The sequence below is a fragment of the Eurytemora carolleeae genome, unplaced genomic scaffold, assembly GCF_000591075.1.
Source record: "Eurytemora carolleeae unplaced genomic scaffold, Eaff_2.0 scaffold176, whole genome shotgun sequence".
NCBI classification, from domain to species: Eukaryota; Metazoa; Arthropoda; class Copepoda; order Calanoida; family Temoridae; genus Eurytemora; species Eurytemora carolleeae.
Genome location: NW_019396091.1, coordinates 115,346 through 127,864, shown reverse-complemented (window position 1 = coordinate 127,864; position 12,519 = coordinate 115,346). Strand labels below are relative to the sequence as shown.

Below are 12,519 nucleotides of genomic sequence, written 5' to 3'. Positions count from 1 at the left end.
ACCGCCACATCTGATGCGTCAAATCTGTGTACTGCAGTGGGAGGAGATCAGAACAAAGAATTCAGGGGCAACGCATCATTTTTGAGGGAAAAGGGCCCAAGGGGTGGAATAAGAATATATTGTTATTGTATTTTCCATATTGACCAGAAAGCCAAAAATTCATAAGTATTAACTTAACTTGTTTTTTGTTGGACTGATCAGACAGTTCAAACCCTTCAACGTCTGTGGGGGCACTGGGTTTGTTTACATTTCTCCCACAGAGTACAGTACACAATTCGAGTATATCTGAGTTGGGCGTTCCTGTATATAGTTTCTAGGTTGATACAACATTCTGATTCGTGCTTTTGCTCGTTATTGCAAATATTATCTCAGGGTTAAAATATGTTAAAGTGTAAAAAAGCAATTGTTAAGAGCCACGAAATTTTTTTTTGAAATTTGTAAACCTTCAACAGTCCAAAAAGTGATATTCTACATTTCTGGTCGGGGGGCGGGTGATTTAGTTATTAAGTTAACTATTTTTGGGAAATAAAAAAGAAAGAATAATATGATAAGCAACAAAAGAATTTTATACACCCTTGACATGCAAGATTGAAACTAATCAATTATTTTACAATTTATATACGACTTTTATAAATTGCGTTTACATCGGACTATACATTTCATTTTTTAATAAGATAACTTGACTATTTACACACATGCCTCCAGCATTTATGCTTTCGGAACACATCTGATTTTCTAGAAATATTATTTCAAACTTTAAAGAGAACGATCTATTTCAGCTGCAGGGGTTATTTGTTAACTAATATTATTTTTGTCACCCTTAAACGATTACAGCGTCATGAAATACAAGAACTATACGTTTTGAGAGAGTACATGTACTACCAGCTTTGATAGAGTACATGCACTATCCACATGTTGAGATAGTACATGTAATGTCAGCTTTGATAGAGTACATGTAATATCCGCTTTGATAGAGTTCATGTACTATCCATATGTTGAGAGAGTACATGTACTATCAATGATGAGAGAACAACTGTAGAATATATGTACTTCTCATGTTGAGAAAGTACATTTGTAGAAAGCATCTACTATCCAAGTTGAGAGTATATGTACTAGCCATATGTTGAGAAATACAGTATACTTTCCATAAACAGGGTGTCCCAAAGAACATAAGAATTCAGTGACGAATTCGATATCGTCTTTGTTATACATTAGCATTGTAATACCTAATTGCAACAGCCAAATATTATTATGTCTGCTAGAATTTATTTTATGAAAACGGTAAATGGCTGTAAAGATGTGTCTATAATGTCTCCGCAAGATGAACAGTGAAGACGGACAAGTTTGCTCTGTTTGTATACTGTAATTTTCTTTTTTACTAAGTATAACCGTATGCGGTCAAAACATAAACAAACAAATTGTAAATATAGCAGACGAAAATCTTATGGATTACAGCTTTCTCAGTAGGTATCACTATACTAAATCAAAGAATTTTTTAAAAAGACGACATCGAATTCGTCACTGAATTCCCATGTTTCTTTGGGACACCCTGTACCGAAAGAGTACATCAACTATCCAGATGTTAAGAATATATGTACTAACATATTGAGAGAGTACATGTACTATTCATATGTTAAGGGAGTACACTGAAGAATAAACAAAGTTATCACGAATAAACCCAGTTAAGCGGAACCCACTGGGATTCAGTGGATAATTTATTTACAGCGTCCAGTAGTGTCCGATACGTTTCCTGGAAATCCTCCACTTCGATCTCAAGATCAAAATAGTTTTGGAACTCATCACGTATCCTTGAGCTCTCTTCTATACATCTGTTCATATCTTCATCCTAAATATAAAACATCGTGAGATTAAGAATATTTAGAGACAAAGAAAACATTTAAGCAATCCAGTTAAGTTGTGAATTATGTTCATTATGTTCAATCATGCAACAAACTAGGATATCGGAAGAACAATAACAATAGTCGGGGAATTTTTAAGAAAATAATCTTAAAACAATTTTTCCTCGAACTTCGAAGAAGACAAGCTCTGCCTGCCGAGCAGTATAGGCAGAGTCTGAGATAAGTTTTTACTAGATTTTTGAAATGTCGGGCACACAATTTAAGAATTTAATGCATTTTTTTTTATCAGGTTAATTTCCTCTAGAACTGGGCAAAGTTCGTCAAAGAACGGCAAAAATCGTCAACTAATGGAAATGGCCGTGTAAAAACAATTAAAGTTAAAAAAAACGAAACTATGTGTTTTAAAAACAACGAGACTCGTTCTTTTTTCTGCGTAAAATTGCAGAAATTCAAAGATAATATTTCCTTTAAATAATCGTTAGCGGCGGTTAAGGATTTCTAAAATGTCTGCCGTTAAAAATGTCGAGATCGTTAACTAATATTAGCTTAAAAAAGGCGATTAATACTGTTAACAAAAAGATTTCGTTCTTTTAGTCAAAAACGAAAACAAATTTTAACGGTGAATTCATATCAGTACAATATCAAAATGGCTAGAACTAAATCAGAACGTGCCCAGTCCTAGTTTTCTCAAGTTGAAAGATTGGGAACTACAATTTGAAATGACCTGTAGTTTAGGGTATGGTATTGTTAGTATTGGTTTGTTCTTTGGTAATAAACGAGGCCGGGGGGGGGGGGGGGGGGGGGGGGGGGCGGCTAGGGAGCTAAGAGGAGAAAATTGGAATTTGGAACATTGTTGAATAGGTTTCAGCGTGTCGAATGGAATGAGAATGAGGATATACAGGGTGTCCCACGAAACATGAAAGTAGCAACACGACTTGTGAATTTCAATTTTATTAAATAAAACCAAAATCCATATCTCCGGTAATATTAAAGCACAAAAAAGGCAGACCACATTTTGTGAATGCCAAGACTAGGGGTAATTATTATCTCGAGAATTTTACTTCTAAAATTAGGTTTATGAATAATATCGCCAATTATTTCAAGGATCAAATACCTTCAATTCGTCTTGGCACGATCATGTTTCGTGAGACACCCTGTATAGGAATGTAGAGAAAGAAATAACAAGATCTAGGGGGTTGGGGAGGTCTGTTACTTCCACCTTTATAGTAACAAGTAGTTTCCTTGTATTTATGGTTCCCTTGCTGAATTAACAAGTCTTTTTGTATTTATGGTATCCTGTGCTGAATTAACAAGTCTTTTTGTATTTATGGTTCCCTGTGCTGAATTAAAAAGTAGTTTCCTTGTATTTATGGTTCCCTGTGCTGAATTAAAAAGTAGTTTCCTTGTATTTATGGTTTTCTGTGCTGAATTAACAAGTAGTTTCCTTGTATTATGGTTCCCTCTGCTGAATTAACAAGTCTTTTTGTATTTATGGTTCCCTCTGCTGAATTAACAAGTCTTTTTGTATTTATGGTATCCTGTGCTGAATTAACAAGTCTTTTTGTATTTATGGTTTCCTGTGCTGAATTAACAAGCAGTTTCCTTGTATTTATGGTTCCCTGTGCTGAATTAACAAGTAGTTTCCTTGTATTTATGGTTCCCTTGCTGAATTAACAAGTTTCCTTGTATTTATGGTTCCCTGTGCTGAATTAACAAGTAGTTTCCTTGTATTTATGGTTCCCTGTGCTGCATTAACAAGTTTCCTTGTATGTATGGTTCCCTGTGCTGAATTAACAAGTAGTTTCCTTGTATTTATGGTTCCCTGTGGTTCAAATCACTAAATAAGCCATTGCAAGACAGAGGACTTTATTTAACCTCAAATGATTTACAGAGCCGGTATAATATACGTATGAATAGTGTATGCTAGGGAACTTTTTAAAAGAATCTAACTGGTTTTAAATTCATTAGATCTAGTTTTTAAAAAAAATCCTGTAGCATTCAATCTTTGTGAAGACTTATCAATGTTTACTTCTTAATAGAAAAAATGTAAAATTTCTAAAATTGAAAATTGACAACAGGTTTCCAATAAAATATGATTATTTTTAACTTTTTACGGTTGAAAAATATGAATGAGTAATGATAATGTAAAAATGAATAGTGTATTAATTATTTACAACTATTTTATAGGGAAGTTTACTTTAACAAGGGTTCCCAAGACCAATTTTGTCATCAAAACATCCAATGCGTAGCAAAGAATTTTATTTAGGCAAACTTGGTCGAAGGAAACCGTGGCTAAGTAGTTGTACACAATTCTATCGTTTTTCGAGATGAAAATGAGCGAATTTTTGATGAAAACTTCCCAGAGCGAGTAGAAGTCTTGATTTATTGTCCTAAGGGATCATAAGTAACTTAACTTCCCTCTGTAAAGGGAATCATGGGTCGGTAACATTGGCCAAAAGGCGGTAATAATTATTTACAACTACTTTACAGGGAAGTTCGGGAAATTTTACTTCACCAAGGGTTCCTAAAACCTATTTTTTCTACAGAACAACCAGAGCGCAGTGAGGGATGTTTTGTAGACAAAATTGATCAAGGAAACCCGTGGTTAAGTAAAATTTTTAATTTCACGAAAAAGTAGTTGTACACAATTTTATCGTCTTGAAAGATGAAAATGCGCAAATTTTATCCCGAAAACTTCGCAGAGCGGGTGGTTATTTTAAATAACTATCCCAAGGGACGTTAAGTAACCTAACCTCCCTCTGTTGGAGAATCATAGGTCGGTAATGTTGGTCAAAATAAATGAATAACAGGGGAGTGGGGGGAGGTTGAAACTGCAGAATAATAAATGGGTCAGAGTTGTGTAAATTTACTCGTCTCTGGAGAATAGTCTTTCAGTTCAACCTTCAACCTATTGTTCTCTGAAGACGGTAGTAAACATGAAACCAACACCCAGGGGTGGTAGATTCAAGAAAAATACTAATCCATAAAAGATTTCTTCCCTCATATATATATATATATATATCCATAGACACAGTGTTTCGTCCTATTAGGACTCATCAGACTGGCTCAATTCATCCGATTTTTTATTTTGCAGTTGGTAGGGCTTGAACCATGAATCCTTAGATTTTAAATCAAACACGCTAACCACTGCTCCATCAAACCCTGATGATTAGGTAATGAAATAGGGAATAGGTAACATAGGCTAAAAAATGGATTTTTTAATATTTCCAAGGGCAACCCCGGGCACTTCACCTTAATTCATGGATTTAATACCAAACGCGGGTAAACGGCGGAAATAATAATGATTATGAAACATGATGTAAATCTGGGAAAACCCTCTCACTCCAACTAGTTTATATGATAAAGCTCTCCGCTCATATATTCATTTAAATGAAAGCTATAGCCGACCAAATTGGCTGACATGTTTTGAGGGAACCCCAGGGGTACCGGGTACCCTGGGGGTAATATATAAACTAAAAAAATTCGAAATATTTTTTTTTCAAACTTTTTTAAAATTTTTTTCACGATTTTATTTTTTTAACACGGGCAACGCCAGGCACCCCAGCTAGTTTTTAATATAACAAGCTATAAAAGTCTTTTTTAATATATTCAGATTATTGAAACCCTTAGATTTGTAGACGCGCGCGTTTAAAATTATAACTTAATAAGAACAAACGCTTTTTTTGGGATCTTTAAAATACTTTACACAAAAAAGGTAGTTTGAGTCTATGAAGAAATTAAGTCTTAGCACAAACTCAAAATTGCTAATCCTTATATCTTTGATATGAAACCTAAGGATGGTGCACCGTTGATGGAGGGAGGGCTGAATAACTTGAAGTTAGTTTCGAGTTTTGTAAAGAAATTCATTTAATTATTTAAACTATTATAAAAAAGTATAATTGCGTATACAATATTGGGCCACATTAAAGTTTGAGGAAACGATTTCATTTTTGGAGTTTGAGACTGAGTGTATTTTTACTGTGGGGGGGGGGGGAATTATGTTAAAATGTTGCCGAGCCCTAATTTCATGCTTTAACTGTTGTCAAGGCGCTGAATTATTTTACAACTAAAAATAATTTTACTTTAGTAATAAACTAATAAAATTGGGTAGAGGAGGGAGGGGGGAGGGTGTCATAAAAGTAATTTAAAATAAATTAATATTTTTTTGAATGACCATTATTAGGTTTCAATAGAATTTGTGAAATGGCATCGATTTTGTGAAAATAAAAATAAATATTATTGCATTATTTCAATGTAAAAACATGTTTTTCAAGTAAAAACATGAGAGCTATGGAAGGGGAAATAATGTTTTTCTTTCTTAGAGGGAAACCTTATATTAATTAACTATTAAATTGCACTATTTTAAAAATAATGTTTTAAAGGTAAAGGGTTGATGATCGTTATATGGTTCATTTTTAAACATTTCATAATTCTATCAAACTCTGAATATTTTTGTTCAACCATAAAATAAAAAATAAAAACAAACCAAAAAACGTTCGTTATAAAACGATATTTATTTCTTGCGTATTTTTTCACACAAATTTTGCATAAAGTAAGGAAGACAAATTCTGATATTCTAATCCCTTTATCTTTGCAACCCAACTTTAGATACTTCAAACTAAATGAATTCTATTAGATCAAATAATCTAAGTTTAAATTATTATTGCAAAAATATAGGAATTAGAACATTTGAGTTTGAGGTAAAGACTTCATTCCTTTAAAGTGGAATGAGTGTTTTTTTTACTGTAGGGAGGGTAGACATTAGGTATTTGATGATTGATAAAAAATTCAAGAGAAAGTATAAAAGTCTACGATATTTCTAAAAATAACTTTGTAATTTAAAAATGATTTAGGTTATTCGATTTTATGAGCTAAATGTTATGTTTCTTACAGTCGTCGTAGTCGTTTATATCAATACAACGGAGTCGACTTTCAAATTCATTTTTTTACTTCTATCAAGCTTTCCAACAGCATGGATATTGGATACACATAAACATGGAAACAAGGAGAAGTAGTTAATTTAATTAGTATTTGTCAATTTGTAAACTTGTAATTTTTTCAAAAAAGCTTGTTAGAAATCAAAACTTAAATAGAAAATTCGTATTCATTGTATTGATATAATTAAAAGACGACCACCGTATAAAAATGTGAATAGTCTCAGTTTAAAAGTTTGTAAAATTATTCTCTCTGAAATGTTGGTTGAATTGGTGCAGGATAGAATTGCAGAGCAATGAATCTTGTGAAAGTTGACAAGATGAATCATTAACTTGAAGTAAAATTTATTCACTGAACCACAATATAAATGTTCAAAAGAAAATGCTCTGAAGAAGAATTTCTAGATTAAAATTAGGAATAGAAGGAAAACTAGAGGTTTTATTTATACCAGTAAAATAGAAGAAGATAAGTATGTATTACACAGGACACAAAGATGCTACAGTACAAGAAGGCATATCTACTGCAGTTATGAAAGTAAAAATGTTAAAAAGTACTCAATTTGGCTCTTATTCTGGGAAGATAACATGGAAGCACCGCTTTACTTGATAAATTTTCAATTTAGATAAAGAGAAAAATAAAATGGAGGTTTGGAAATTTTATATTAAATTAGGATCACCGACCAGTGGTGTTTTCTTAGAGGGACTGTAAAATGTAAACGTAAATTCAAGTGACCCTCAATGCAAACATGGCAATGCCCGATTTACAACGGTACCCTTCAATTTCCATGTTTTTGTTTATTTAAACTGTTTGTTTTTATTTTGGTTTCTCTGCATAAGAGACTTGCGCATTTCTGCGCAAACAGAAACACTGGTGAAACTAAATCGACGTTATCCTCCATATTTTGATCAGATTAAGGTTTTAAGGTTTCAAGGACACCGTTGTAAATCGGGCATTGCTGTCTTTGCATGGATGCTCACTTGAAATTAGGAAAGGTTAGGAAGAAAACACTCAAGGTGCTTGTTTATCTCTATATGTTAGGAAAGGTTAAGAATAAAACACTCAAGGTGCTTTTTTATCTCTATATGTTAGGAAAGGTTAAGAAGAAAACACTCAAGGTGCTTTTTTATCTCTATATGTTAGGAAAGGTTAAGAAGAAACACTCAAGGTAATTGTTTATCTCTATATGTTAGGAAAGGTTAGGAAGAAAACACTCAAGGTACTTGTTTCTCTATAGAAGTTGGATCCTGTCTGAATTGTCGTCTTCTCTCGGTCCCAACAATACACGGATTCTGTACAGCCGATAGTCAATATTATCCGATTCGTTAAAAAAGCTGCGATTTCCCATGCTAGCTAGGCGAGGAAGTCGAAGCTAGAAAATGTCTAACGAATCCGAAAAATTTAATTAATTATAAAAGATGGATACAGAAAGGGCAAAATGAAAATCCCAACTCAGGTTGGATTTTTCAATATTAAAGATCATTTAAAATACAATTCTGATAAAAAAGTTTATCCAAAAAAGCAGTGCGGATACGCAACAAAAGAAGAAAACATCAACCAAAAACTGTTAAAAACAAAGTTTGCGCACAAAACCCAAATCTTAGTTGATGAAAAAAGAGAGATTATTAAAATTTCTTTATTTTTGAATGATACAACTTTCAGCATTAAAAAAGCGAGAGAATTGTTCATGACCTGGATCCGAATCCACTTTTTTCTTGGGGGATCCAGGATCCGGATAGGCATCAAAATAAAATGGATCCTAAGCACTTCAAAAAAGGAATGCTTTAAGAAGCAATTGACATGAAAGCAAACTATAATTGATTTAATTAAGAACCAATGATGCATGCAGTTTACCGAATTTATTCGATGTGAGTTTCCATTATGGTTGATGTTAGAGATATTCTGCTCCATGTTCCTGAGACTCTGTATTGATGGAGCGTGGAGGAATACAACGAAGGGCATTATCTCAGAACTCTGATGCAGAATCTTCAACGTCTAAACAATAAAAGGAACTGTAGACGAATTTCAAGAAACTCTCCGTTAATAAAATGGCATGTCTGATTAACAACGATACTCCTTACACCTTTATCCGAGTAAACCTGAGGTTGAAGATACAGATCTTCTTCTTAACTGAAAATAATATAGGTTTACTTGAAATTCGATACAGTCCTATTAATTGTATAATTAAAGAAATGTAGTCTTTGCCACAAACTCAGATTTTCTAATCTCTATATCTTTGCAGCCCAATATGGTTGACCTTAGATATTTCTGATTAAATAATCAAAGTTTAAAATATTAAAAGTTTACACCATCAGGTTGAAAAAATAGAGGGATTAGAAAATTGTAGTTTGCAGGAAAAGACTCCCAATTGAAATAATAAATTTTTAGATATTCAGAAAACAGAATAGATTTGTTATCCACGATAAGATTATAAAGGTTACCGTTGTGAATCGGACATGCCTTTTTTATGGAGAATAAGCTGATGTCCATAATCTGTATATAATCTTGTATTGCATTTAGACTTTAGAACAAAACAGTTCCTTGAGCCCCCTGACCTCACTCTAACGGAAACTGATTTAGACTTACGAAAAGCTTTTGACGAATATCTTAAAAAATGACGTATTTATGATTATTTATATTTTTACTCTACTACAAGGCATAAGCAATTGCAAATAAGCAATTACAATTTTGTATGGCGTTTGAATCCATCTAACCAGGGTAGGTTTTTTTAAACGGTTGAAAATATGTATGAAAATTTGACAATTTCTCTGGATTTTTATCTTATTGGGGTTGGTGGGGATAGAAGTGGTTCAGGTAATCTGTTAAAACAATTATTTGATACAAAATCAAAAAAGATTTTCAAAGGAAAAAACTAATTATTTCTCTTAACTATTATCTTGTTGTCAGCTTTAAAAAACTGCAAAATAATTACAATTACAAGTACAACGTCTTAGAAAAACTTGATGACTATTTCATTAATTTCAAGACAAATTGCATTTCATTGTTGTTAATTAAACAGTAAACCTTAAAAGTGCAGTTTCATAGAAACCAAGGGAAAGACAAATCATTGCAAATCTTTAAAATCGGAAGTAAACCAGATTTAATCATGAACTAAATTTAAAAGATGAAATGAAGAACGTGATGTATTTATTTATTAATCTTGTGAAAAAAATACTTGTGATTGCAACTAGCAAAACATTACGAAATGAAAAATGTTAATTTCTCACTGCTTTCCTTGGATCAATGATATTTTTGGAGAAAAAAACATCTGTACATGTACAAAGGAAATAATATTATAAAGTTTCTTTTTATTTTTGGGACACCTCTGTGCACAAAGGAAATAACATTATAAAGTTCCTTTTTTATTTTTGGGACACCTCTGTGTACAAAGGAAATAACATTATAAAGTTCCTTTATATTTTTGGGACACCTCTGAGTACAAAGGAAGTCACAATCTAAAGTATTCCCGGCGGGAAATTCTCAAAATTATTTTCACTTTAAACAGATTGAAAATATTCAAATTTGAATTAATTGAAGCATTCTTTGAAACAGACAATCATCTGCTTTAGACAACACTTCAATCTATGAAATTCAAGGATGGTGGACTTCAGGGGCGTATACGGGAATTTATCCAGGGGGATGGTGGACTTCAGGGGCGTATTCAGAAATTTGTCCAATGGGGGGGGGGGGTTTCACGGGGGGTAATACCCGTAGCCACCACATTTCCAGGTTGGGGCTCAGCTACCATAGGTGCTTCCCCCCATCCTGTATACGCCCTAGGGGGACCTAATTATCTTAATTAGTTCCGGCCTGGCCATATCCGGTACTGCACTACATATATCCTGTTTTGTAATTGGATTTTTAAGTTAAAGCATTGACGAAGTTTTTCTGTTGAAGTTTTTAAATAAAGCATTTCTCAAATCTGTGTCCGAATTTAATGAATTTGAGTCGCGTCCTAAATCCGCCAAAAACCGGTTTCAATTGAGCGCCGGCTTTAATCTTGAAACAATTAATACAATTTTAAGTGGAACCAACCATAATTGAGCCGCGGCTTAAATTTAAACCTTGGCTCAAATTCTTTAAATTCGGCCTCTGAACAGATGCATTATTATGATTCAAGCATTCCAAATTTGATTTCTATACAGTGGAATCAGAAAAAAGTGGAATTCACATCGCATTTTTTACAATTTAAATAATTGTTTTGTAGAAAGGATTTTTCTAATTTGCTAATAAACTATTACTTAGAAAATGATCTAAAAATGATTAGAAATGAATCATTTGTAACAATTGAAAATTTTTCTTTTTTCTTCAATACTTTTGATTACAGTTATGAATGCATGCAAGAACAATATAGGTCCGATCTCACCAAATTCTCAAGTTTTGAGACATTAATCATAAAAGTTAAAGTCAAAACTTTAACTTTATCATAATCTAAAGAATATACAACGATAGGAGTAAACGTTGTTTCCTCAGAAAGCGGGGGCAAAACTACTTTTCTGATCCTACAGTAAGATTTTGTCCTTTACGATTCAAACCTTTTTTCATGTTTTGACAGTTTTGCCGGCTATGCGAAGAAGAAGTTTCATTAAGAAAATACTTTCTTTGATAAATGCATTAGCGCGGTTCCGGACTTTTACACTTCACATAGTTTGTCAATTGATATTTTTGCAGTTTTTCAATATTTCCAAAAACTGTCTTAAATATGACCTTAATGTTATTTTATCATGTTAAAAAAATATTCACCAAGGATCAGTTTTAATTTATGTAAATAAAATAAAGGGATTAACTTTTTTGGGAGAAAGCGCTTAGCTTCGGCGACTGAACTGGGTGTAAACAGTGAACACTTTTTAAATGAAATATCTTATTTAAATTCCGTGGATTGAGATTAATTTAATCTTTATTCGGTAGACAACATGGACAGGGGTCTAGTATAGGAGCTTTGGTCAGTGAATGAATAACTAACGAGATTAAAAATGTCCACAGTGGATATCTAAATCAACACAAAAGCTCGCAAGCTCTGGAACTTGAAACAGTCTAAGCGATTTTCTAAAAGTTTATCCCATAGATCAGTGTGGGATTCTAATGTTTATAAACATTTAAAAGATTTAATCTAGCATTAAATGTTGATGCAATGTCATTTACGGACTTTATTTCTTCCTACTGTCAGGAATTTGAAAAATTACATAGCTACATTTCTCTTTTATGCGAGAGTAAATTTAGCTTACCTTCCATTCATAGTCAGAACTCAGGAGGAGGGGGGGGGGGGAGGGTTAGTTTACTTATAGGCATGTAATAACTATTTATTACACTGTTATTTTGATTCACAGTGTTAAAAAGTTTTGACAGAAATTTTCTCTTTATCGAGAAGATTCAAGCCTTTATAAATTTATTTTGTTCCGAGCTTTAGTGAGGGACAAAATATAATCTAAAAAGGCGAGAAACTTCTACATGAAGTGAGTAAGAATGATAAAGTACACAATAGTTTCATAAAAAATAATATATTTTTCTTTTCGCTATTTTATGTTGTTCTTAAGAAATAGAAAGAAATGGGAAAAAGCTGCAATTTTACATGATATACATTCAAAGGTAAAATCAAAAAGTTTTATTTTTCCATACAAAATGTAGTAGTTATTATTTGGACTGTCAGTATTTTCCGAATAAAATGGATTTTAAACGTAATTTCAAGGGACTGGTTCACAACGGTACGCTTTAAATCTGATCAATAATG

General features: G+C 32.7%; 1 protein-coding gene across 1 annotated transcript in view; it reads right to left on the bottom strand.

The window, feature by feature from the left end:
- Nucleotides 1-1,479: 1,479 nt before the first annotated feature.
- The window catches only part of LOC111718456 (MAGUK p55 subfamily member 6), a 35,453-nt gene continuing 24,413 nt past the window's right edge, over nucleotides 1,480-12,519 (bottom strand). The window contains exons 11-13 of the mRNA XM_023494059.1: nucleotides 8,646-8,786; nucleotides 8,015-8,083; nucleotides 1,480-1,846 (exon numbers count right to left, since the gene is read on the bottom strand). Of these exons, the coding sequence (XP_023349827.1) occupies nucleotides 1,667-1,846; nucleotides 8,015-8,083; nucleotides 8,646-8,786 (390 nt within the window). The 3' untranslated portion in view covers nucleotides 1,480-1,666. The remainder of the gene's footprint in view (nucleotides 1,847-8,014; nucleotides 8,084-8,645; nucleotides 8,787-12,519) is intronic.